This window comes from Pimephales promelas, chromosome 2 (genome assembly GCF_988280905.1).
Source record: "Pimephales promelas chromosome 2, fPimPro1.hap1.1, whole genome shotgun sequence".
NCBI lineage: Eukaryota > Metazoa > Chordata > Actinopteri > Cypriniformes > Leuciscidae > Pimephales > Pimephales promelas.
The window spans coordinates 27329630-27357146 of NC_142770.1; the positions used below are offsets into that span (position 1 = coordinate 27329630).

General features: G+C 37.6%; 2 protein-coding genes across 3 annotated transcripts; both read right to left on the reverse strand.

Annotated features, from left to right (window-relative positions):
• Nucleotides 1–2495: 2495 nt before the first annotated feature.
• LOC148995908 (uncharacterized) lies at nucleotides 2496–25069 on the reverse strand. Of its 2 annotated transcripts, XM_089132291.1 has the most exons (14): nucleotides 24806–25069; nucleotides 24210–24232; nucleotides 23982–24049; nucleotides 23411–23478; nucleotides 22767–22828; nucleotides 22575–22631; nucleotides 15750–15819; nucleotides 13680–13817; nucleotides 13473–13572; nucleotides 13177–13349; nucleotides 12965–13021; nucleotides 12032–12097; nucleotides 8168–8251; nucleotides 7791–7928 (listed from the first exon to the last, which is right to left on the reverse strand). In XM_089132291.1, exons 6-14 carry the CDS (start codon nucleotides 22626–22628, stop codon nucleotides 7867–7869), a joined length of 804 nt encoding a protein of 267 aa, XP_088988417.1. In that variant the 5' UTR covers nucleotides 22629–22631; nucleotides 22767–22828; nucleotides 23411–23478; nucleotides 23982–24049; nucleotides 24210–24232; nucleotides 24806–25069; the 3' UTR covers nucleotides 7791–7866. The 2 variants fall into 2 exon arrangements, with proteins under 2 accessions (XP_088988418.1, XP_088988417.1); XM_089132292.1 differs by lacking the exons at nucleotides 12032–12097; nucleotides 12965–13021; nucleotides 13177–13349; ... (7 more) ...; nucleotides 24210–24232; nucleotides 24806–25069 and adding exons at nucleotides 2496–2735; nucleotides 4349–4508; nucleotides 4786–4979; ... (2 more) ...; nucleotides 7451–7510; nucleotides 7718–7774 and having other exon boundaries at nucleotides 7890–7928; nucleotides 8168–8264.
• On the reverse strand, nucleotides 16939–18885 carry LOC148995909 (uncharacterized). The gene has a single exon (XM_089132789.1). The coding sequence runs from the start codon at nucleotides 18883–18885 to the stop codon at nucleotides 16939–16941; it is 1947 nt and encodes a 648-aa protein (XP_088988915.1).
• Nucleotides 25070–27517: the final 2448 nt, after the last annotated feature.

Below are 27517 nucleotides of genomic sequence, written 5' to 3' on the forward strand. Positions count from 1 at the left end.
TTGGGGCATGTTACTGTAAATTCAAATACATTAGTACGAAATGACCGCGAAAAATAACCACAACCAGCTGCCATTTTATGAAGAACTCTTCAGTTCCCTTCTCTCTGTAAGAACGCGCAGGCCGTGCATCGCGTCGCTGTCGGCAACGTTTTCGCCATACATATCTGGTTAGTAATTCATATTTTTATGCAAACCATATGAGTTACGTACGTTAACAGATTAACGTTAGAAAGAACTGGCCGCGGAATGTTATAAGCCTAGCATAAGTCAGACGCGGATTTCTTTCATCTTGATAGCCTAACTTACTTGATTAAATATGTGATTTTATTAACATTTCATATGTAACCTCTTATAAGGTCAAATGGTCTAATCATTTTGTTATTTACCACGTTAAGTCGGTGAAAGCGCCTGCACGTTCATTATTTTATAACTTATAGGGGTTAGGAATTGAAAATCGATATCCTGAAATCGGATATCCAAGGTTAGGATTCGGATTTATTGTTATAAAATTAAAGTGTCAATTCCTCTTATTGATTTTTTCACGCTTTTTTTTCGTGTAAATCCTGACCTGGCGTTCTGCCATTTAACGTTACCTCAGTGATAACTGATGGACCACGGAAAGCGCCCAGGTGTATTTTTGTCCAAAATATTAAGTCATGTATCACACAAGCAAGATTTAACCTACGTTTTCACGTGATCGTAAATGAATTGATGTTGAGTTATGTTTCAGCTTGCGTTGCATTCAAAAGAAAAGAGTGGACGATAGAGATGAGTTATCTTTAGCAGTTCTTGGCATATTTATTTCAGCTGTTGACACTGACACATCAGTCTCTAATGAAGATTCTCTCAGTAATATGATCCTCTTAACTACGGTAAATCAACTTGGACAAACATAATAATAATACAAACGCATCCTCCATAGCCTATACTTTAGTGCCCTCTTGTGGCATAAACATATGCACAACACTGAACAGTATAGCATTGCATTATATTACACAGCATACAACTGAGGACATAATGAACATACTTTAACAATTGATTTTAAACAACAGTCCAACAAACAAGATTTTAGTATTAAGTGAATTACACTTTAGACATAATTTTGTCTGTTTTTGCTGTTTAGCCAAAACAACAACAACAAAAACGTACTGTATTTTAACTGTCTTGTCTGTTCTCCTTTTCCACAGGTGTGAGCTGTGCATGTTAAGAAGACCCCTATCCATCTTGACGACCGATGAATTGTAAATTTAATCTAATTTAATTATTCTATTTATCTAACTACTACTACTATACCTTGGTCCAGCACTGACCCACTGAGAACATTTTAAACAGATTATTATCCATCTGTGAATTTTGTCTATCTGCAAGTTGTTAAGAATTGTTGTGTGAAAATAAACGTTGTTGTAGAGTTTAAGGTTTAATTGCATAAAAGCTTGGATAGAAAACTTCCTATTGCAAAAGTTAGAACATAAGTCTACATATAAATGATTATTAATACCATAATGCAAGTTTTTCATGGCACATGTGCATGATGAGGTTGTTTTGTGTTTAGTTTTTTTTTTTTTTAAAGGACACTGGATAACTTGTCATTTTGTAATACTCATCTGGATTGGTGGTTTACTTGTCAAAGCTTTTATAGTTTATAAGTTTATATGTGTCTCGCAGCCCTGCAAATCTGGTCCCTTAGATAGAAAGCAGCCAAAAACCCTTTAAAATCAGCAACTGACCAGTTAGACAGTCTATCTCAAACCAATAGACAATCTTAGACTAGTTTAAGCTGTTTTACCCCAGCAGGGAGTGGGTGGATGAGTTGTTATGAACTATCTTTCTAATAGATTGATCAGATAGCACCCCTTTAATCTTTTCTATTTTACCTGATATTTTTTTTGCATGTATTTATGCATAATTGTTCATGATTGTCATGCATGATTTTTATTGTATTATATTACATTTTTATTATTAATGTATTTAATTGTATTAATGTATTTAAATGTATATTATAAATGCGCTAATGTGTTTGAAAATACACAATAAACCTTGTGCAGTTAAAGCTTCGATTGTTCTTTTTTCTATTTCCCATTAACAGTTAAAATAATATTTCTACGGATTTTCTACAGGTTACACAGTAGCACTATAAAATAAATACAATAACATTTCATACTACACAGTATTATCAAAAATTAACAGTGTAATTCTGTACTTTAATATGGTAAGAAATTACAGTAAAATAATGTTATTTAATTTACAGTATGCTTAACAGTACTGTTGTTAGTGTTACGGTAATTTTACTGTTAAATGAAATACAGCAAGTACTGGATAATTGTTGCCAGTAAGTTACTGTTAATTTGACAAGAAATTTTTTACAGTGTAAGTTTGATGATCATGCTAATTAGGCTACATGGGTTTTCCGGGAGAAATTACAAAATAGGAGGGCACCGGAAGATGACAGTGAAAATTTATTTTTTAATTTGTTTTTACAAAAGCAGTATCATTTATTTTAACACTCAACAAATCACACAGAAAAGTACACAAGAAAAAAAGAAAAGAAAAAGAAATTCCCTCCAAAATAGTTAATCAAGAAAAATCAGACCAATCAGTTTCACTTTAAAATGCTTGCTCGCCCCGCCTTTGCCGCCCCCCATTCCTGTCCCTGCTCAGCCGCAGCCAGTTTCTTACAGCCATCTCTACATCTGCCTCAGTGGAATTTTGTTGGGCAGGATTTCTTAACACAGCACCTAAACAAAAAAAAATAAAATAAAAAGCAACAGGGGGGAAAAAATAAGACAGTAGCACAAACATCTATATCTTCGTTTGATTGTTTCTATAAAGACAATTAAGAAAAGTTAGAGCATTTTATAACAACAAAAAAAAGACATTTGGTTGAGAATACTATGAAATAAAAGCACCCACATTTGAAATATGTGCTAAACTTTTCTAGAAAGTTCGCTTTGGCAAGCCGTTTTGAATTCTCTAAATTAACTTCGTTTTGGTCTGAATTTGTTCGAAATTACGTCACAGCAGTTCGTTCACCATGGTGTACGTTTTTTTTTTTTTTGCATCAGGCGAAATTGGACATTTAAATGTACATGCTTATTTCCTTTTTCAGTTTTTAAATTTTGATCACAACTCACTTGAATTGAATCTTTAAAAACACACAAAAAAACTTACTTAAATACTTAGCAAATCTCAAAATTAATATTAGTTTTTTATACTGTACATTATATTGTTGTGATGCACAAATTCACCAAATTCAAATTATTGATATGATTTTTAAATGATTTGGACAACATAGCATTTAATTTTCATATCAGCCACAACATGTAATAATCATGGGCTTATCTGTATATCATTAAAGGGATAGTTCACTTTGAAATTAATTTTTGGTATGTTTTATCTTACCTCAAGGCCATTCAAGATGTAGGTGTCTTTGTTTCCATGTAGTTTCAATTTTTTCCACTTTGTTTTTGTAGTTTCAATTTTGATATTTTAAGGTCAAACCGTTGTTGTCTGTCAGTCATATAATGGAGCTCTATGGTCACCACCTCAAAGAGCATGCACAGAGAAGTCCAAATTAAACAAACAGTATTTATATCGTTTTACCTCTTTTAACCAGTCACGTCCAAGTGATCTGAGCGTGCGGGCGCTTTGTGGCTGTGGTTACAAGAGGTAAAAACAATATAAATACTGTTCGTTTTCTCACACAAACCGCTCGTTTCGTGTCTTAGGGCATCAATGTGTACTTACATGTACGAATCATTCAATCATGTTTAATTTGGACTTCTCTGTGCATGCTCTTTGAGGTGGTGACCATAGACCTCCATTATATGACTGACAGACAAGAACGGTTTGACCTAAAAATATCAAAATTGAAACTACAGTGGAAACAAAGACACCTACATCTTGGATGCCCTTGAGGTAAGATAAAACATATCAAAAATTAATTTCAAAGTGAACTATCACTTTAATATTCTGATTATTTCATATGATAATAATATCGGAATACCTAGTTTGCAAGATAACATCCTAATGTTTTATAAGCTCAAATGCTCACCTAGCTCTGTTCTGTGATGCGCGTTCGTGACTCCTGTACGATCACGTTCATCAAAATGAACGAATATTTTTCCGAGTAAATTTGTTTGTTTCGTTTGTTGAATGAACCAAATGACTCGGAAAAAGATTTACTTAGAATACTGTGAAATTAGTATATAAATATCGAAAACAGCTGATATAAATACAGGTGGTGTCTGTATTTATATCAGTTGTTTTAAATATTTATATATATATTTATAAATAGTGACAGAATGTTAAATAGTGACAAAATGTTGCTTCAACACATTGTAGGACTTACTCAGGAGTACCTGATGAATAGGCCGTGATTTAAGACCTGTCTTCTGACCCCTACCGCACCAGTTCAGCTGAGTTGAGAGATTCTGTTCAAATATTTTAGAGCAGACTCTCCAAACTGTTTCCTTTAAATTCTTGCCACCAGACAGTGACAGTTTAGTTATCTGTAAAGTAAAAGACAAATTTGACTAATCCCATTTCACAACCTGCTGTATTACATTGTCTTTGAAGCACTGCTCTCCCATCCCCACATCCATGGCTGAAGTGCTCTTGAGTAAGTGTTTACTGTGTGCTCTGTGTGTTACTCTAATCATGGATGGTATAAATGCAGAGACCAAATTTCCCTCACGGGATCAAAAGAGAATCTATACTCTATAGGTGTCTTATTTGATGATAAATCAGGGCTTTTGTGCTTTAGAGGTAGACACAGACGGGACATACCACTTTCTTCTTAAAGGTGCTGTCGGTCCGAAGTTTATCTTCAAAATTCTCCAGGTCTTGCAGCGTGAGCAGTGGTATCATATTCAAATTAAAATCTTCATGAGGAATCGGATTGTTTTTTTGAAGTAGTTGGATTACATGATCCATTTTAAGCTGCAGTTCTCCGACCTGCTCCAAAAGGAGCCTTTCAACAGCTGGGGAAAGTACAGGAAGAAAATATACAAAAAACAAAATTAACAAGTAATGCATAATACAGTAGTTTACTGACAACAGCAGAGAGAACCTGCCCAAAATACCTGTGCATCCAGCAGGAGCTGATCTGGCAAATCTTTGACCTGTGGAGAACAGGAAAAATATAGGCATTAACAAAAATGCAAACTACGAGTGTGTCTTGTTTTTTTAATAAAACTGTTTGTGTGTGTGTGTGCGCGCGTGTGTGTGTGTGTGTGTGTGTGTGTGAGAGAGAGAGAGAGAGAGGGAAAGAGAGAGACAGAGAGGGAAAGACAGACAAGAGAGAGAGAGAGAATTTTGAATTACAAAATTTAAAACATTGTCCAGTCAATTAACACATTGTAAAAAAAAAAATCAGAACAGACAAGACAAAATTATCTTAAAAGGGGTGCAAATGCAGGTTGTCGTCAATAATCTCACACAAAGCCCCCTTATTACACTAAATCTGATCAAAAGCTACAAGATCTTTCATAGCTTTAAAGTATCGAAAATTAATAAAAATTCTAGATTTCACTGAATTGAAAAACACTGCCAATAAATTATAGCTCGTGTCTCGTTCATCTCGTTCAGAAGGAAGAGCCATTTTAAGCATTTTTATTTAACTCATTGTGTAGGAGCCATACACTGGGTTTTGGGCTTTTATTATGTTTTCTCTTTTTCTTGCACTGTTGTGTACATGCACGCGCATGGTGACGTCATCGGTGACTGTGGGCGTTACTGGGGGTGCGATGTCTGTATTAATGTGTGAGTGTGCTCACCTGTGCGCAAGCTTGGGTTTGGATCATGGCTGCAGGGTGATTATGGGGAGAAACTTTCTGTTGACCGTCACCACTGGCCTTACCACTGTTTTCCCATCAATGTGATCATTACTAACATCCTTTATTGATGTCTCTGAGGTACCTTTGCACTGCTTACACCATGCATCGCTCAAGTAAGTGATTGGTTGTTTATGTTTGTGAAATAGCGTAATAAAGAGATTGATCAATACATACAAAGGTTCAGCGTAACGCGTCTTCAGTGTGAATCCTCATGTTTCAGCCTGCTGTGGCGTTTTAATTGTTTGTTTGGTTTCACTTGAGTTATATACGCCACAATACATTGTTTTTTTATGACAAAAACTAAATTGTTTTTCAGTTATCACAACTTTTACAGTATAACACGGTTACCAAACTCAGCTCAAAATTCTAAATTGATCCATATCGTGATACGTATCGTATTGTGGCTTTAGTATCGTGATGTGTATCGTATCGTGACATTGTTGGTGATACACAGCCCTAGAGGAGAACTGGCCCCCGACAGAGCCTGGGTTCTCCCAGGGTTTTTTTTTTCCTCTCCACTAGGTCACCTGATGGAGTTATAGGACAGCACTAGGTCACTTGATAGAGTTTTTCAGTTCCTTGCGTTTGGCTTGCTCAGTTGGGGATATTCAAATTAATTAACATTAATACACTTGATCAGCTCTACCAAACGTGGATGTTTTTCCACTAAGAAACGGACATTGTTATTATGTTCTGATTGATACTGTGAAGCTGCTTTGATGCAAACTATATTGTGAAAAGCGCTATATAAAAATACTTGACTACTGTCTCAGCCTCTAGGAAGCCATTAGTCTCGAGCCCTGCTCTGCTACGGAGTAAGAAGTACAGACAAATCAAACATATCATACACTAAAATATTTCTTACTTTGAGGTGTCCGGTGTTGAAGGCCTGGACGGGATAGAGGGGTTTCACGACACTGCGGCATGTTGGTGTTCACAGACACTTGACACACAAAGATTAAAAAGGTTAAAACAAAGATTAATGATTCTTTCAGGTAATCAGTGTCAGATCATATCAGATTCAGTCAGAATGACTGTATGAATGAGGGCAGCCTTTTTGCACTCTGTACAGTCTAGCCTACACCAAAGAACCAACATCAACTGTGTGTGTGTGAGAGAGAGAGAGAGAGAGAGACAGACAGACTTCCTGCCCAAATTAAAACCAAAACAGGCAGCCAGCTACTCTAGTGACTAGTACTCTGTCTCAGCCTCTAGGAAGCCATTAGTCTCGAGCCCTGCTCTGCTCTAGGCTACCATGATACAGAGTAAGAAGTACAAACAAATAAAACACATCATACACTAAAATATTTCTTACTTTGAGGGGTCCGGTGTGGAGGCCTGGACGGGATAGAGGGGTTTCACGACACTGCGGCATGTTGGTGTTCACGGACACTTGACACACAAAGATTAAAAAGGTTAAAACAAAGATTAATGATTCTTTCAGAGCGTGTATATATAATTCTAGCTAAAGGATGACGGAAAGAACGGACATTGCGTTCAATATTTTAACATGGACAAAAATTAAATCGCATGCGTAAACGTTGACAGCACTAATTATCATGCATTGCTGACAGAAAATTCTGCGACTTAAATTATTCTTAAGCCCTGTAACTTACATTCAGGTGAGAACATCCCTTCATCAATGGGTGTGTCTTGCTGCCAATCATCTTGTGGCACTTGGAAATACAGAAAAAGTCCCATTACACAAAGAACAGCATCACCCAGTTCAAACTAACTGAGCTAAACAAGTAACCCCACATCAGTGGTTCTCAATGTTTCTGTAATTTTTGTCATTCCTTATTTTATATAGGACTGTGCTGTGTATTTTGTGCGTGTGTGTGCCTGTCTCATTGTGTTCTCCATCTACATGCTTAATAGCTTACTTTCAGGAGAGCCCAGTCCGTCATATTCGGCTTCCTGCAGCCGATTAACGGTTGTCACTAACAGGTGACACAAACAGGAAGTAGGCGTTTTGTACTCAAACTTTTCAAGTGCGCTTACAGCCACAAGTGTAATTTAAAGACAAAATGTATCACATATTTAACGGAAACTTACATTCAGTAAGAAGACGGTCCTCATTAACAGATGTAATCACTAAAAATTGAAAAACACATTAATGCTGGTTACACACAGTTTGGTTTCTGCTTTCCTTGCATAATGGTGTAGGTTTCCTCCTGCTGACTGGCCTCAAATGGCCCAAATCCAGCTTGATTTTAAAATATGGCCCTAATTAATTTGCTATTCAATTACTATGAAATGTATACTTTTACTACCTCAGTCTGATGTTCTGAGTAAGAAGTGCAGAAGCATACACTAAATGTAAAATATCTTACAATCGCTAGTCCTCTGAAGAATCCCTGGAAGAGGGTGATGTGGAGGCTGCTGCAAAGCACACAGGCCGTTATAATCCGGTGTCACTAGAAAATACATAAACTAAATTATTGGAGTGAACAGTAAGTCAAGTTTATCACAATTAGATAAACTAATGTCAGTGAGCTGAGTAATTGCCACACATTTCTATTAGGTATGTCAATTTTCAAAAATTCACATGATCGATCGTCGTTTAAATTAACGATCAATTAATCGACTAATCATTAGCATTAATGGCAAACAGCATTACAGAGTTTGCAAATGCTGCTCAAAAAGCTATGTTCCTCACCAAATTAATAAGAATGGTTTTTAATCTAAATAAAGGGTTAGTAGGATTTTAAAATGTTTTGATGTGATTTAGGGATGCACCGATACCGGTATCTGGTATCGGCCTCGATACCACATTTTCTAAAGTACTCGTACTCGTTAAAAGTCCCCCGATACCGGGGACCGATACCATGTTCTGAGAAATGGGTTAATCACAGGCGCCGAGTGCCCACCCCCAGGCTCCGGCTGCAGCTCAGAGCGGGGAGATGGGGAGACATGTCAGCCGTGTGGAACAGTGATGCGCGGGTCAATGTATAAACAACCCGCACACTACCAACGTTTTCAACTAAAAAAAAGTAAGAAGTAAGAAAGTAAGAAAATATTGTACCCGACCCTCTTCCTGACCGTATTTTTTAAAAGTAGTACATGCTCATCGTAGCGTCATTGGGCCATAAACGTGTAGCTAACAACACAGCATCGCAAGAAGACGTAGCCTACATATAACAAATGCAGCACTTTGGTCATCATCTTTCATTATTTCGGTAAATGTCTCCCACACTTACTCTTTCTATTTGTGTATTTGCGGAGCTTCCACTCCCCAGTCTTCACCTTTTCTCTTGCCGCCTCCATCTCTCTGCAGACTAGTGATCATAGACATGGCCGGTTCGTGAACGAATCGGTTCTTTTTAATGAACCGGTCAAACCAGTACGCTAAATCGAACTGAATCATTCGCATCAGTCCACGTCTTGCGTCAGTGCTGATCCACAAGGTACTACAGTTACTCACTTTCAGACATGCCTGACAGTCCCTCCGAGTTGAAATAAACCAATATCCCGAATTATATTTTACTCCAATAACTCTAACAGTTCACTGAACTGAGACATGTTGTTGCCACAGCTGAGAGAAGTGATGAGCACGAGCAGCTGATACTGCGCATCCGCGTAGTAACGAATGATGCGCAGTAGGGGTGTAACGGTACACAAAAATCACGGTTCGGTACGTACCTCGGTTTTAAAGTCACGGTTCGGTTCGTTTTCGATACAGCAAAAAGAAAGAAATGCCAGAGAAATTTCCTATTTGTTTAAAGAAAAAATATTTTTAAATAAGTGTGAGTTTTCCTAGACCTTGAAACTTTCAGGTTTATAAATGGGGGTCATCTTTGAAGGATGAACAAATAATGTTTTGGTCATCACATTAAAAATAACATTTAAATATATATTTATTTATATAATATTTGAATTTTGAAGTGCTGGAAAAAGATGTGTGAAGTACTTGAAAGCATTTCACCATTCCAGCCAAACTGGTTCCAGTTAGTGTTACTATATTAAATCCATGGTGAATGTTGCTGGTCTGTGGACGTAAAGTACTAGTTCATTCACGGCACAATGTTACTCCTGGTTTCCATGACAGCGCTGTTTGATCTAATAGAGATCTACGGTTAATAACGGAGAAATGTGAATGCATCTCACTAGATCTCGCAGCGATGTTATTACCTCAGTGGCGAATTCAAATGTTTTCTTTACCGGATCTCTCAGCGCGGTGTGGTAACAGTGTTGCTTGATCGAGATCGGCTCGCGCTGCACAGATGTTGCTGGTCCGAACTGATAAACGATCCGTGAAGCAGATAATCCGTGAAGCACATAACGAGGAGCGCAGTTTCGTTCTGCTTTCATTACCCTTGCCATTTGGATGTTGCGCAACGTTGTGTTGGCCGCGTCAGCACGAATTTTGCCGGCAAGAAAAATGGTCCAAGCAATCGTTCGGTTTGTATGCGTACCGAACGGAATACATGTACCGTTACACCCCTAATGCGCAGTAAGTAATAAATTCGGCCTATATATTTCATAGAAAATTGTATCTAGTACTATATAAATACAAAGGTTTAATTGGCATCTTTTTCCAAACGACCTGACCGACCGCGACCCGAATATCATTAAAAATATTTTTTGATGACCCGTAACTGCGGGTAACCGCGGGTGACCGCGGCGCAGGCACCCGCTCATTTTGGATCAACCCTTGCATCACTGGTGTGGAACAATTTCAAAGTGAATGGCTTTGAATTAGGAGAATAAGTTTATGTGTAGTCGCCAAGTTACTTATAGTCAGTTGAATGTCTGTTGGGGGACCAAATAAATAAACTGTTATCAGATATTAAGCTGATCGTACTAATACTCTAGTCTACTAATACTCTAATGACAGTTAGTTGACATCTAATTGAAAAGTTACTTATAGTTAGTAAAGTGGACTATCGAAATAAAGTGTTACCCAAGTAATTTAATCAAGGACCTAAAAACCCGTATATAAAAATATTTAAATCATGTTTTTTTTTATTTTTTATTAAGTACTCGGTTTCGATATCGGCGAGTACTGAAATGCAAGTACTCGAACTCGTTTTCCAAAAAAGTGGTATCGGTGCATCCCTAATGTGATTGATAAATTAATTATTTAATATATAAATATAACGACAAATACAATGTCACCAACGCCGCCTCAGATGCGTGCTTGTCAGAATGTGTGACTGTTGTGGACGCGCTGGAACAACGCACTGAAAACGGCAACTAAACCCAATCAATTCACAACCATTTAATAAAATAGTGTTCTCGTGTTATGTAATATGACAGTCTATCAGTCAATCAGTTATTATTAGTCGCGCATTCTGTTTGAGCGGCGCGCGCTGAATGAATTACCGTTTAGCACTTTGTTAGCGTTTATTTAACTCAAAGAAACGCATCCTATTTGATAAGATATATATACAAAATAAACATAATATTACAACATTATATCTGCACAGAATGACGTAAATGTTCAAGTGAACTTAAACTAAGTTACGTGCCGTTCAGAATGACTCATATGTTGTGGTGGACGCGATCTTCCAAATAAAACTAAACCCAAATAATTCACAATGTTTTATTACAATATTGTTTTCTTTATAATCTTTTGTAATATGACAGTCCCAATAGTCATTATTAGTCGTGCGTTGTCGTTTGAGCGGAGCGCCTTCAATAGCTCAAACAAATGCATCCAATATGAGATCAATTAGATATATAGGCCTACACAAAATAAACTATTACAACTTACATTTGCACAAAACAAAAGGCTGCGAATGCACACGCAAATTAAGTTGTAATGAAGGTGTAAAATAGTCCCAAACAACTCCGGTGTGTGTCATGGGACTCAACACTTCACCACACCGGCGTGCTCGCTTACATGTTTTACGGTTGAGCAGCACGCAAGCGCATGATCCTGCTTAATTGATGGTCGATAAGTTTTATCGATTAAATGTATTATCGACAATTAATTGTTGACATCCCTAATTTCTATCAGCAGCAACTAATCTTAACCCATGTCAAAATAACAGAGCTAACCCAGTGTCGCTCCACATCAGTGATTCTCAAACTTTTTCTGTCATTCTCCACACTTTGCATAGAACTGTGCTGTGCTCCATGTGTCTTTGTGTGTGTGTGTGTGTGTGTGTGTGTGTGTGTGTGTGTGTGTGTGTGTGTGTGTGTGTGTGTGTGTGTGTGTGTCAGTGTGTTCTTTGTCTGTGTCTTTAGCTTACAGTCAGGAAAGCCTTCAGTCCTCCAATCCTCCAGTCCCGGCGCCTCTTGAATGTGAACTGCCGCATCTTTGAAAGACAGAAAACCTTGGCTTACTGATCACACTTAGCCTGGATGCCAGCCCGAACTCCGCCCACAACATTTTTGGGTCGGGAAGTTCGGTCTGGAATCGATCCATTGAGGAGTAATTATGATCAGGCAAAAAAATGTTCGGGCCAATTAGATTGCCAGTGCGGGCTTTATACGATAATGGACATATGATCTGCAGGGACGTAATCATCACGTTATCAAAGAGCGCTAACTGGTTTCCCTCAGAGATGACTGCAGCTGGAGAATTGAGATGTATAGATTCCGCTGTCGCGTCTGTTTTTTAAAATTAATCGACAGCGCATTCATTTTAATAGACAAACAGAAAACTGCAATCAAGGCATTTGTCGATCGGAAAGATATTCGGAATTGTGGAAGTGTGACATATCAGCTGGCTCTGACGGTCGCTAAGTTAAGAAGATGGGACGTAATGAAAAGCATGTGGTCGTTGTGGTTTCTCCTTTGGTGGCACTCATGAAGGACCAAGTGAAAGAAGCAACACTCATTATTTTACTTCTAAAATAAGTAAGTTCTGTTCTTGACAACTATGCTATGCAAAGTATTTGACTTACTGCGTTGCTCTGATTGGTTGTAGGTCTGTCCGACTATCCAATTGAGTGCAGAGGTTTTTTTTTTCCTGGTTCGGTTAAGACACGCCTCATAATCAAAGCCGTACGGAGCGGTCTCAATAGAATATGAGTATGACGAAGTCAGGCTAGATCACACTACTAATTATAAACTCAAAAACCATATCTGGAACATCAAACTATGGTATGCGCTGTGGACCTGTGCAGTACACTGTGAGTTTAGGGATTTGATGCATTTTACTATAGAGGGGACTGTCTTACTAGGCTTGCTCCTTTGATGGAAGGTTGGGTGGGCTACAGGCTGCTCCCTGTTTGTCACTGTCATGGCGATTTAAAAAACAAGGATTATAATTAAAAAAATGTTTAAACACAAAGATTACAAATTCTTATCAGGCTCATTAAAAGTATGAGCAAGTAATTCATTTTCTAATGGGCATACGTAAACTTAAGATCAAAATAGTTATCCCACTTGCCAGCTCTAATGTTGTTTCCAGTCATAGGTAGGAGGGGAGGGGGAGGAGGGTTTTTTTTGGAAGGTTTGTTGTGCGTTTTCTTCTTTGCCCGTGATGTTTGGGCATTTGGGGTGTCTGATGAGGGGGACGATGCAGGGGATGATGGTGGTGATGGTGATCTTAGTCGCGATGGTCTGTAAATGAAAAGTTTTAACAAAGATTAGTTTTCCTCTTGATCAAATTGAACAGAGAAAAATATAAATTGTATCTGTGTGATGCAAAGAGGATGATCAAAAAGTCAAACATATGATGCTCACTTTCTCCGCCGGCGACCTACTGGCAGCTCCTCTTTGTCTGTATTAAGATCAGAGGTGTGGCAGGACAGGCCCCACCTCTTACTGAGACTTTCAAAGCAGTCTGTAGGCAATGTTTAGTACTGTTTGTTACCAATTAATTCTATATTACAACATCAACAAAGAAAGTACAATGAGTAACATCAGAATATCTTAACCCCACACTCTTACTTGTCTCATGTAGTATTCGACAAGAGTACTGTTTCCATCCTTTAGATGGATTAGGTGATGTCTTCTTTAAAATACTTTGGAGTATTTTGAATGAGTCTTTATATGGAGGCCACCAAGCCATGCCTCTATCATATTTGCCTGAGTGATAAAAAATACATTTTATTGACAGTGATAGAAAGTTGACAAATATCTATACTAGGGCTGAATGATTTTCGAAAATAATCTAATTGTGATTTTTTTTTTTTACCAATATTGCGATTTAATATGCGATTACTTTTTAAGTCCTTTATCTTCTGTATTATTCGACAAAGACAAGCAATAAATCATTGTATATGTATAGTAGGGATGGGAATCTTTAGGCACCTCATGATCTACTGTTTCGTAATTATTTTTATTAATAACAGTTAAAAAGCTTTTTTGTGTAATTATTAGGGCTGGGTAATAAATATCGATTTCTCGATATTAATCGATTCTCATTTTTTTGAACTGATATCGATTCTTAAGTCTCAAGAATCGATTAGTCATCCTGTTTCATTTGAATGAATGGATCATTGTATCGCGGCTGCGCGCATCCAAAAAATCGCAATAATCTTTGTCCTTTGTTACTATTGATATGAAACAAAGTCTCAATTTTCAAATTACGTCCATTTTCTTTAGAAATTCAAAAACATAAATAGAGTTTTGGCGCTGTGGCATGAGATCACTCTGACGCAGCTCTAGAGAAGCAGCAGCGCTGATCTCTCTTCCGGGTAAATAATACCAGTTACAGCGCAAAATAAACATGAATGAGCATCTGAAAGTGTGTTAAAAGATAGAGTACATTATACAAATCCGTATCATGTCACATTGATTGGAAAAGACGTCAGAAAGACGTCAGTTAAACAGCTTGTAATCAATGTCATCGTCATATTTACCTCAGAAAACCCACATAAACTCGTTAGTCAGCTAGAAAAAAATAACTCCAGAGAGGAGCATTTTGCTAAATATATACACCATTACATATGCATTATAATCTTAATGTTCTTCAATATTTAATGCATATTTGAATAAATCTGGGACGTTTTTATGACAGCCACCATTTAAATGTGTATATTTCATATAATCTTCTTATTATAAAAATAAATAAAAGTGTAATTTAAGTGATTCATTCATTATTAGCTTCATATTAGGCTAATGAACCCTAGTAGGCTACAACTAGACTCCCACAGTTTACAGCATTAGTTAAGAGATTTGATTCCCTTGAGAAAAATTGGCATTTATTGTAACTGATATCCAAAATAATCGATATTGAATCGAATCGTAATCGAATCGAAATCGAATTGAATTGTGAAATTTGTCTAAATACCCAGCCCTAGTAATTATATGTATTTTTAAAAATAATTATTAAAAAAAACATGTTAAGAATTTTAAATAGGCTATATAAACGAATATGCGATTGCCTGCGATTGTCCTTGTAATTCGCTGTAATTCGCTGTAATTCAGAACTTAATGAAATATTATTTTTTGCAAGGTTCGAACGGTTTTGCGTGTGGGAGAGAGAGAATAAGGCTGTATCTGTTTTGTTTTATATGCTCCTAAGAAATGTCAAGTATAGCTCCATCATTGCTCAAAGTTTAAAAATATCATACTTTGTGATGTTAGTTTTAATAAAAATATAATAAAAATATTAAATCAAGAAAATTTCTCTGCCATTTCTTTCGTTTTGCTCTATTGGAAACGTACCGAACCGTATCGAACTGAACCGTGACACAAGTGTTTCGTATCGAACCGAACCGTGAATTTTGTGAACCATAACACCCCTAATATATATAGTTGATGCTACATCTGCAGACTGCTTTTCTCTCATGTGTCACATGACCAGAGTAATCAGATTAATCACAGTAATCACAGCTTTTGCGGTTTAAAAATCGCGTTTCATCATATCACGATATTCTCACAAATCTATACCAACATAAACATAAAATTTGCAACGTTACAGCACTCAGCATTAACCTGATGTTGACAATGGAGTTCTCCTGTAGCCTTATCTGGGTCAAAGATAAAAATTTACACTACATTGCCATGGCCTACCTGTAAACCATTCCCTTGCAACCGGTCCACTCGCTCCTTCATCGAAGGCCACTATAAGGTATAGGCTTTCCTGATGCAAAATTAACAGTACAGTAAAAGTCAAAATCACATTTTTTCAGTACTGATCAAATCTAAAATTGTTCACAGTTGTACAGTATGTCTTCCTAAAGGCATGGCTTGAAATTAACTTTTTTTCTACACATTATAATATAAATAACCTGAAAATACTAGTACGTAGTTTACAACTTACATGAATTGTTAGTTCATGTTACTTCAGTGCATTAACTAATTTTGATTTCAATAATGTAGGCTAGTAAATGGTGAAATTAACATTAAGAACGATTAATTAATGCTGTAGACGTGCAGTTTATTAATAGTTCTTGTTAACTAATGTAGTTAACTAGATTTTAATAAATGGAACCATAGCCTATTGTGTTACTGATTCAGAAGTCATGTGAGGACAGATCAGTTATTTTAACTATTCATTAAAGAGATCACTAGCATTTCACCAACCCCGAGGACAACCTGTAGTATAATATTACCATAACTTGCAAACAATCTACAACTAATCGTTCATTTTAAGCCCCTGCCTAAAGGACAAAGGCAACTTTAAACCAGTTTTTTTTTTTTTTTTTGGAAGATATTTTTACTGATGGGCTGAACAAAAATCAAAATATCACAGTAGCAGCTTCTTCTCATGTATGAGTATATGACAATAAAACATGAAACTTGTGTGTCAGCACTTCTTGAATATACATAGTAGTAAAACAAGTGCATGAAATAGATAAGTGCACCAAAAAGAAATCAGAACTGCTGAGAGATAACAATACATAACAAATCTATGAAGAGCTCAACAACAACACAGCTGATGACTACAGTAGGCCTAAGAAGACAGCTGCAACTATAGTTTCCCTCTATTTGAGAGAAATAGAGGGAGAGGGAAAGGGAGGGAAGGGGAGGGGGGGGGGTTGTTTGACTTCACTTTACATAAGATGAAGAGTCAACTTTTATGCTAAGTAGCGCATAGTATTTGGATTTTAGACACATTTCACATCCACATACAGCAAAGGGGGGCTAGCCCATAGCGCAATCAAGGCTATGAACGCCACTGACTACAACAGAAACAGTTGGGTTACTCAAAGACAACCTGCTGACCCATGGCAACATGTTGAAATGATTTAAACTGGACTCAGTGCACATGTAACAGGGGCATAGCAACAAACTGTTGTCCATGAGGAACTACATAAAGCTTCTCCTCTACTTGTCCAACTTTACACAGCTGTGTCGAGTCTGACAGACTGTCTATCAAATACACACCAAACACTGTTGAGGGTTCAGGGTACTCAAAAAAACTTGACTGCTGCGCAAAGGTTGAGTAGAGTAGGTAAATGTCCTTGTTGTCTGAAATGATATTCCTAATTTTGGCCACTTTACCCTCTATACTGACATAGGAGTTCGCCCGGTCTAATTTCAGTGTGAATTGCTCTGTTTTGTACACAGAGTACTGAACAGCATCAGGAAACATGGCTGGCAGTGGTCCATTTACATGTTCCCTTCTCAGGCCCAAGCCTACCACCGATGGCACTGGGGTGGTACCCCTCTCAAGGATCCGCTTCACCACCTGGGAGCAGGGAGATTGAGGTTTTCGGACCATTTTCTTCAGAGTCTTCATGAAATTCTCAAACTTAAACGCACTGAAACAATCCAGTGTTCCATGCACCTTGGCATCTTGGGCAAGGTGCACAAGATTGTGTACATTGTAAGAAATGTAGGTATCACCATACATCTTCCTGAAGTGCTGCACAAAGAGAACAAGGGCATTGTTTGCATAGTCTGTGTAGGTGGCAAACAGCTTTTTGCTAGAGAGGATCAATATTCCCACAAAAAGAAGCAGAAAGTGCTTGTAAACTGCTTCATGCAAAAAGGACTTGAGGAGCACAGGCCCAGTGTAAAGCAGGAGCTGCCGGAACTCGGACGCCTTCCATCTGTCTATCTCTTTCAGTGTTCTTGGCCGCCGGTTAAATCCCACTGGTGTGTATCTCCTTACATTCTCTAATTGTTCAGAGAGCATATTCACCTGTCCACTTGAGAGTCTACATGACAATGGACCCTTAAGCCAGAGGTAAACTAGACGCCTCATGACTCCCAAGCAGACAAGGTGCATGAAGTCCAGAGGGAAACCACTGACCAAGCCTAAAGAGGTGGCAAGAAGGGGTGAGGATCCAAGGTGATGAGCTTCATCAGTCATGTCGATGAAGTCCTCATCTTGTCGGAGGGGTGCATCGGTGATGGGGAAAACCACACGGTTATTCAAGTATTCACCTTCTTGGGTGCACTTTTCACATGCCGAATAACCAGTGTGGCCTTTAACACACTTCAAGAACGCACGTGCTGGTGCATCACAAACCATGGCCTCCAACTTTATAGACAAGGGAATATCTTTGAAGAAGAAGCCCTTCTCTAAACTGTTGATGTCCTCAACAAAATCCTCCATGTACTCGTGGACTTCAGGTTTCCCATTTCCAGCAAAAAGGGCAATCACAAATGGCTTATGGTAGGGGAGGTTTTGAACAAACCCAAGTATTGGCCAAAATTGAGTTGATGAACTTCTAAACAATGGCAAGCCATCGACATTGATCTGAAGTTTAAGGCACATTCCACTGGTCAAGTTACTGCGATATGCCTCTAGGGTCGAAATCATCGACGGCAGGATCCCAAAGTAGTGATATGTTCCGCCAGCCTTCTCTTGGAGTGCCATTACTTCAGATCGTGTGGTCTTCAAAAGAGTACGAGCATCTAATGGCAGCGATGGGTGATGGCACTTAAGAATTCGCAATAATTTGTTCAAAGCACTGTGTGTAACATTTTCTTCGAGTGCCCATGTTGTCAATTTATCTTCTAAATAATTTATCTTTGTTTCACTCTCAGAATCAGAATCCGAATCAAAGATCAAATACTCATCAGACAAAATTGCCTCTAAATCTATCTCTTCGACATTACATGGAAAATCCTCAATGACTCCATCTTCTTCAATGACTCCATCTTCAATGACTCCATCTTCTTCAATGACTCCATCTTCTTCAATGTCTCCATCTTCATCAATGACTCCATCTTCATCAATGACATTAAAGGGCATATTGCAGGTTAGAGGACCCAACGAGTCAATGCATAGAAAAACAATGTAGGAACTAGATTTTCTTTAAAATATACTTATAAATACGCTACAGAAGCTTCTGGAGTAGTTTTTGTGAGAAATTTTTACTTCCGCGTCTGAAAATGGGCGTGGCGGGCGTGACGAAATGAGCGGGAGACTGGGGAGAGCGGTCGATTCACACAACAGGAAAACAATGGATCGCAATGACATTTTGGACGCTGAGGAAATACTCGTATGACTGACCAAGCCATAAAGTTATGAGCCTGCTATGCTAAAGAGAGCAGGCACAGGCCAGGATAATGTAAGACAGAACGGTCAGAGAAAAATTGAGCTGTGATGTGAGGAGAACCAGTGGAGAACAGGACAGGTGCCTTCTGGTGAGAGACGTGCTTATAGATTTAGACGCTTGCTAACGATATACACTGTGCTCACAATACTGTACAGGTTATTATGATCTTATAACAGGCCAGCAGACATTAGTATGTTTAGGGTAGATTTATACTATTAAATGTATAAAAACTTTACTTGAGTATATTTCTATTGTACTAAAAGCATACTCAGGTAAAATTTTAATACATATTTTTATAACATAAACAGAAAATTAAAGATTTGAGTATTTAAACAACCAATTCTGTTTTACAATTACAAGTTGCCTCTATTTAGGGCATGACTAAGTTACCTATATCACACTATTTGATGCCATTGGTATAGTATACGACGATCAATATTCTTGCTTCGGCATCCCATGTTGAACTCCATCATATCGCCGGGATGATAATCATTTGATCTGAAGTGAACGCTACACACGACCGCCTTTTCTTGTAATGGAAACTTGTGGACTCGATCTTGAAGTACTGACAGGCCGGAGTTTTTGCAACCTTCACAAACACAATAATTTACCATGACGATGATAAATTAAAATACAAAAAGTACCGAAAGCACACTGACAGACGACCATGCTCACTGAATACCAGCCTACTCTGCACTGAGCGGAGGCTCCCTGATATGACGTCAAATGACGCGATGGTGAAAAAAAAAGCCGTTTTTACTAGCAGTCCAAGAAACGCTCACTTTATCTTCTAAATTAGTGCCCTTATGTTGTTTTAAAACATTTTAAATCCTGCATTAACTTTTCATATGGTATTTTCATACACGGCTATCTATAAATTTCGTTTTTTTTTTACCTGCAATATGCTCTTTAAATTCAGACTGAATGGAATCCAATTGCTCTTTTACTCTTGCCCTGGATTTACGTTTCCAGGTCCAGTATGATGGTTCACTTGCCATGCTTAAGATACAAAAAGAGAAGCAAATCAGAATCATGCTCCCAAGTCTGAATCATGCCAAGTCCTGCAGGAGTTTGATTCAAATCAACTTCTGAACTTCAAGACTCTTTTACACAGTCATAAACTCTAAGAACACAGGAGCAACAAACAGGATAATGGTAATTAGTTCACTTAGTTTACCAAACATATACAACAGTAACGCAGAATTTTGTGATGCGTCTTTTTAACTCCCACATGACCTGCATCATTATGGGCAGTTGTCTACAACATTTTGCGATGGCACTACCACCTGAAAGACACGTTCATCAGAAAGTCCACTGCCCAGTGGGCATTTACACATTGGAACACCATCTATATCCACATAACAATGCATGAGATCACAGGTTTCAATGTCATTCACTTTGGCAAATAAAGGCAGCTTGTTGTGCATCAGTTTTTCATCAGTTAGGATAATGCAATCAGTTTTTATCGCAGGATCAAAAGCTTGATAACAATGAAAAGCGATCCCCAAAACGAGCAAGAGCAAAGCTCTTGAATGAAGTCAGCAGTGACTTTTAAAGGGGCAGGCTGTCGTTATGTCCAATTGGATCACAACACCAATCAGCTGCACCAATCGGCCTATAAGACACACGCCAAGGGAACAGAAACCCCCAAAATACACAGAAATGACCCTCAGGGTCGTAGCAGTAACCATAAACTACTTTGGCAGCAGTGTGCGTGGGAGAGCACATCACAGAAGACATAGGACACAAACGGGGAATCTCAACAAACATGAATTATTACATTGCTGTGAAACAGACACATAGTAAATGTAGGGAACAAACAGGGATATACATTTTGATTAAATAAGGAATTGCTGAAGCAGTGGATTTCAGTAAGGTAATGTCTGAGTAGTAGGGCTGGGTATCGATTCACATGTTCAATTCGATTCGATTTCGATTCGCAATTTCTCAGTTTGATTCGATTTTTTTAATTTCGATTCCTGATTTGATTCTCGATTAAACTATAATGAATACGGATGTAATACAAATCCTATATTTATAAAAAAAGAACAGGACATAAATTTACTAGTGGTTAATTAATACAAAGAAATTAAGAGCCACAAACCTGTATATAAAACTCTTTTTATTTTAGGTACACTATACACTAAATGCATACAATGAATAGACAGGAGTTTGATGCAAAATTGATGCTGGAAATTGGACAAGTCAGAACAGTCGCACAGCTAGATCAAACAGGATCAGGTTATTTTATGTTTAAGATAGATATAGATAAATAAATATATAAATATTTAGACATTTTTTAATTACATTGATCTTACCTAAATGTTTGTTTTTATAATGGGGTAATTTTTTGTTAAGAGTTTATGCAACACATGGAAGCTTGATTTCAATCTTTGAATTAAATTGAAAAATAAATACAATAGAATAAAGACACTAATAAAGAGACATTTTGGGGTATGTCAGAAATACAAACTGAATAAAGTAAATCCAATGTAAAATAACACTGGGTAGTCTTTTTAGTCCAGACTGAATTAAATACATAGGCTATTAATTCTGATTGCTTACAATTAATGCTATATTATGTTGTTATGACAAAAGAATTAATGTCAGACACATATGGCTGCGTTCACTTTAAGAACTACCGGTAGTGCACGGATCCATTACTGTCTCATTATAGTAGCCTACTGTCTGTCTGTCAGACGTGTTTAATGCTAATTTAAGACATAACCGACTGTCTTTACAAGGTTACTCACCAAGACCAGAGTTTTGACATAATTCCACGTATTGTTAACTGTTAAAGCGATATAATCCAGGGATAAAACTTTTGTTTTTGGCGAGCTGTTTGTGAGGCGGATTTAGGCTGTACTGTATGTGCACGCAGTGAAAGACATCTCTGAGAGTGCGCGAGCACGGGATGGTTTAACATTGCTTGAATGTTTAAACTGGTAAACTTAAAAAGACGTGAAAATTATAAACGTTAGTTACGATCATAGGTTACGATGCAATGCTGGCCTGATTGTGCAAGTGAATATTCTGTCATGTCCCGACTGCAAAACGCGAGTGTGTGACGCCTGCAGCGCGCTTGCCGCTTGCCTAGTGCAGAGAGAGAAGACGCAGCACCGCGAGCCCTTAATATGGAAAAAATCGATTCGTGGCCGTTGAGAATCGATTTTGAATCGACCACATTTTAAAAAACGATTAATCGAAAAATAAATTTTTTTGCCCAGCCCTACTGAGTAGTAGGCTAGTTAGATCCATCTGCTCATATTTTGTGTTCCTGAGAATAACTTTACATGACTGCATCCCAAGTGCATCCCAAGTGCACCTCAGCTAAGAACCAAATTATAGATTAAATGTTAGGGTGATGATGGTCACTGTGTACCTGAGTTGGAGCTGTAAACTCGACAGGATCTGGATTATGAGTGGGGCTGAACATTGCCTGTGGAACAGATAATTTATAGACAATTTGACGACCCTGCAATCAATATTAGACCAGGCAGTGATCTAATATGTAACCACTGGTCCCTCAGATTCAAAAGAAAACCAGCCATATTGACAATGTGTCGAACTTCACCTCTTCTATGACTCTGCCAGTGAAGTGGCTCTTCTCCAGCAGCACGAGCTTTCTCCTCTCTTCTACAAAGACATCAAAATGTATCATTTTTATTTAAAACATAAATAGTAGCCTAATTTCCTTTTACCGAACAGACTTGCATTAACTTGCACATGTGTGAGTAAATATTTATTTTAGTTTAATAGGCGAACATGTTTCTTCATGCCGGGTTTGTGTGTGTGGCATCAATAAACTTATCAACTTACTATCGTTCTTGTCGCATTTACATACTTCAATCTGATTTCAGTTCTCTACCTCACCATCTGTGTAGCCAATTCCCCTTAATTGTTTCCAGAATGTGCGTACACTGGTCAGAGTTTACTTATAGGTGCGCACACTAGGGTTGGGTATCGTTTCAATTGTAACGATTGACAACAAATCGATTCTGCTTATCGAACCCTGTTCTTAACGATTCTTGGTTTCGATTACAATATTTATTGGAGAGAAAAAGGAGAGCAAATACTTCAAATAAATAATAATAATAATAATAAAAAAATCTACATTTTATTGTTGTCACATTTAGGCTATTACCAGTATGACTAATTTTATTTCACGGTAAGATAGCGTTTCAGTTGTCTTTGAGGTTAATTAAAACACATACTTACTGTACAAAGGCAAAGACGCTGTGTATGGGCCTTGGCTCTGAAAAGAGCCTTTGGGGTGTATGTAGCTCCTGTTGAGAAAAAGAAGAAACATGAAAAGGAGTCAAATATATTGAAAATGTCTTTGTGAATTAATGTGCACCCAATTTCTTTATTGACTAAAACAGTATGTTAAGAACATGGCAAATCAGAACTGTAGGATGACTTCTAGATTGATCACTTACAAAAATCAGATTAAAAAAAATCGATTACTGAAAAAACAGAAAAGACAATTATTCTATTTTGTTTAAATTACAAAGGTTAATAAAGGCTCTATTTTATGAATAGGCATGCGTCCAAAAAAGTCTACTTACTTTACTTCACTTACTATCACTTTACTACATAACCACTTCTTTGTCTGACTGTCTAGTGGCTGCACGCTTGTACTAAACTGAGCTCTTTGATTGACAGGTCTACTTTTAACTAGGGGTGGTCGTCGGTATGACCAAAATTCTGTTTCATGGTATGACTAATTTTAATTCACGGTAAGATAGCGTTTCAGTTGTCTTTGAGGTTAATTAAAACACATACTTACTGTACAAAGGTAAAGACGCTGTGTATAGGCCTGGGCTCTGAAAAGAGCCTTTGGGGTGTATGTAGCTCCTGATGAGAAAAAGAAGAAACATGAAAAGGAGTCAAATATATTGAAATGCCTTTGTGAATTAATGTGCACTCAATTTATCTTTATTGACTAAAACAGTATGTTAAGAACATGGCAAATAAGAACTGTAAGATCAGGATGACTTCTAGATTGATCACTTACAAAAATCAGATGAAAATCGATCACTGAAAAAACAGAAAAGACAATTATTCTTTTTTGTTTAAATTACAAAGGTATGACTAATTTTATTTCACGGTAAGATTACCATAGAAAAGCACAAAAAAAGACCTGTTTTAATTTTAAGCGTCACTTATGAAAAAAAAACACATTAAAAATGCCTTGAGTGGGATGCTAATATTATAAAAGGACAGATGTCCTATTTGTTTAAATTTTATTTGTTTAAACTGGCTGTTTTACCTCTCCTCTGACTGAAGAAAAACGAGTTTCCCTCGAAAATACTGTCTAAAAATAACTCACTATATTAATACACGAAAATATTACAGTCAGTTAATAATAACGAAGTCAAAAGTTAGTTAACAACTAGAAACACGTAAGTTAAAGATAATAACGTTAGCTAGTGCTAACTTAACGTTAATTCTCCGGCGCCAAATTCTGTCAACCGTTATTGAAAACATTTCTCAGAAAACTCGACGTTTTTATAACAAAATTACATTTTTCAATAAAAAAATAAGTACACACAAAAAAAATAAACACATAGTGGCCGGAAAATTGTGTGTTTGAAAAGGATAAATACTCACAGAGTCCGTTAATTGTACCGAGGTGATGCTGTGTAGACACTTGATCACGACGCTGCAGACTTCACTCACGAGCACGCCACGGCAGACGGCACGCGCATAGTGCACGAGCCAAAGCGCCCAGTTAAAAAATTGCAATATATATAAATTGCTATATATATTTTGAACCGCGCTAGATTCATTTTATACAAATTTAGTATTAAACCTAAAAAAAATTATCATAAAAAATAATGTACTTTTTTTAAAAAATTTTTTATCAGAACTCTTTCTCTCCCCCTCTCCCTCTCCCTCTCTCTCTCTCTCTCTTTTTTTTGCATACGTTTTTATATTTTTTTTTCTGAAACTGTTTAGGACGTCTGTTTGTTGGGTATCATCAAATAAATTGTGGCATACAGATTTTACACATACAATAGCACCGGCTTGATGTGGACCAGATGTGGACCACGGTTGCGTAGATAGGCAGCTGGCATTTTGTGCGAAAAAAAGAAGCGGGATCGGCAAAATGGATCCTCACGGTTCCTCCGCCGATCTCCGAAGTTGTGCATGACTAGCTGGCTGCAGATTCACCCCGCCGATGGTTTACCGACCTAAAGTTTGTTTGGTGTGACGGGGGAAAATCCTCCCGATCCTTTGCCGCTGGTGCCCTCCAATTGCCAACGTCGGCAAGACGTTCAGTGCTATCTGGGTAATAGACTCGTCTTCTCCACACCTAAACTTAGGGCATCGTGAGCTCCTTGACATGTTTCTTTTTTCCAAAAAAACACGAGTAGGTAAGCATTGATGGACCACTTGCCAAGCGATATCTTTATGGGAATTAAACAGGGAGCTATTATCTACATTCTTCCAGACTGTAACACAGTCAGATTCAGTAAGATTTCCTACTGGGGTAATTCTCTCTAATCCTGGATATAACTTCTCTTGAATAGTTACTCTGTTTAATTTCTCAATAGGGATGTGAGGGGTTGTCACTTTCCTCAAAAGGGATAGCACCTTATCATACATTTCAGGTCTATGTTCGGCATGTGGAGTATTTTGCGAGAGTCTCATTCCCCAAGCATTAGCGACCTGTTGACCTATCCAAAGTTTGGCGAAACAATGCCATAAGATGCCTTGGTTCTCTGTCAGACAGGCTTTTAAAATAGGTGTAATGAACATAGAAGCCAGTTTGGACCCCAATTCTGGGACTGCCATCCCTCCTTTGCTTATTGGCTTATACAGTATTTCTCGTCTAATTTTTTCATGCTGTGAACTCCAGAAAAAACTAAACAAGGCCTTCCTAATAGATCTTATAAACTGTATTGGTGCCGGGAAAGTTGAGGCTAAAAAAGTAAGAGAGGCCAAAATCTCTGCATTAATTATCAGCACTTTCCCTCTCAGAGTAAGGTCTCGCTCTTTCCATTGCTTCAGTTTCCACTTTATTTTATTAAGTCTATAATCCCAATTTATCTTATCCATGTCTTTCCCCACAAAAAGGCCCAGAATTTTAATGGATTTTACCTGTTTTTTAAAGCCCAAATTTAATTGAGGCTCTTTCCAACCCGAGTACAGAACCTCTGTCTTGGATTTATTAATCTTAGCTCCTGTAGCTAGAGCGAACCTCTCACAAGTTTCCAGCGTTTCTTTTATGGAATTATTATCCGTGAGGAAAAGTGTTAAATCGTCCATATAAAGAGAAACTTTGGCCACTCTACCTGAACCACCTGGAATTGGAAAGCCCCTAATCCTAGGGTTCCGTCTAAGAGTACAGGCCAATGGCTCAATTGCCAAAACAAACAACAGTGGGGACAAACTACAACCCTGACGCACACCCGAACAAACATCGAATGGCTCTGACAAGTGCCCATTCACCAAAACTCTACTTTGGCAACCTGCATACAATAGGCTGATCCATGCACAAATGGTTGAGCTAAAGCCCAAACGCTTCAGCAATGTATGTAAATAATGATGGTCTATGCTATCAAAGGCCTTTTCCAGGTCAAGGCCCAAAATTGCCAGAGATAGTTTACGTTCTTGTGCGTACAGGTATATATCTCTTGCTAATGCTAGATTATCTTGTATAGATCTCCCTTTAATCCCGCATGTTTGGTCATTGCTGATAAATTTTGGCATATCAGGCTGGAGTTTAAAAAAGAGCGCCTTGGACAAGATTTTTACATCTACTCCTAACAAGGTCAAAGGTCGCCAATTTTTTAGCTCCTGTCTATCGCCTTTCTTGAACAACAAGGAGATAACTCCTTCTCTTAAAGAAGACGGAAGTTTTCCTATGTGTAGGCTTTCCATAAACATCCTCAACAAAGGTTCTTTTAACTCTTCCCAAAAGGTTGTATAAAATTCCTTTGGTAGCCCATCCGCTCCTGGGCATTTATTGTTACTCATACTTCTAACTGCTTTGGTCAAATCCTCTACACATAGGTTTATGTCATCAATTCTCAAATCTCCTTGAGTGTTACTATCCATTTCAGAAAGGAAAGCAACAATTTCATCATTTTTCCTATTTTTTGAGCTATACAAGTTCTTATAAAAGGAGAAGACATGAGATACTATATTGTCTGTGCCTGTTATTACTTTATTCTCTTGGGTTTTTATAGAATCTAAACTTTGGGATCCAGTAAGCTTCCTAAAAAAATATCTAGTGCATTTTTCATTGGATTCAAAATGCTGAACTCTACTCCTTATAATGTAGGTCTTGTTCTTATCAGCCATTATTTTAGCCAT

What these genes read in the sequence shown, in the direction of transcription:
- LOC148995909 (XM_089132789.1), bottom strand. Translation starts at nt 18,885, where the DNA reads ATGCCCTTTAATGTCATTGATGAAGATGGAGTCATTGATGAAGATGGA.
- LOC148995908 (XM_089132292.1), bottom strand. Translation starts at nt 8,264, where the DNA reads ATGTATTTTCTAGTGACACCGGATTATAACGGCCTGTGTGCTTTGCAG. An exon ending in TCTTCAGAGGACTAGCGATT is followed by an intron (nt 7,929 to 8,167) that starts GTAAGATATTTT and finishes TTCAATTTTTAG; the next exon opens with TGATTACATCTGTTAATGAG. An exon ending in TATTCATCAGGTACTCCTGA is followed by an intron (nt 2,736 to 4,348) that starts GTAAGTCCTACA and finishes TTTTTTGTTTAG; the next exon opens with GTGCTGTGTTAAGAAATCCT.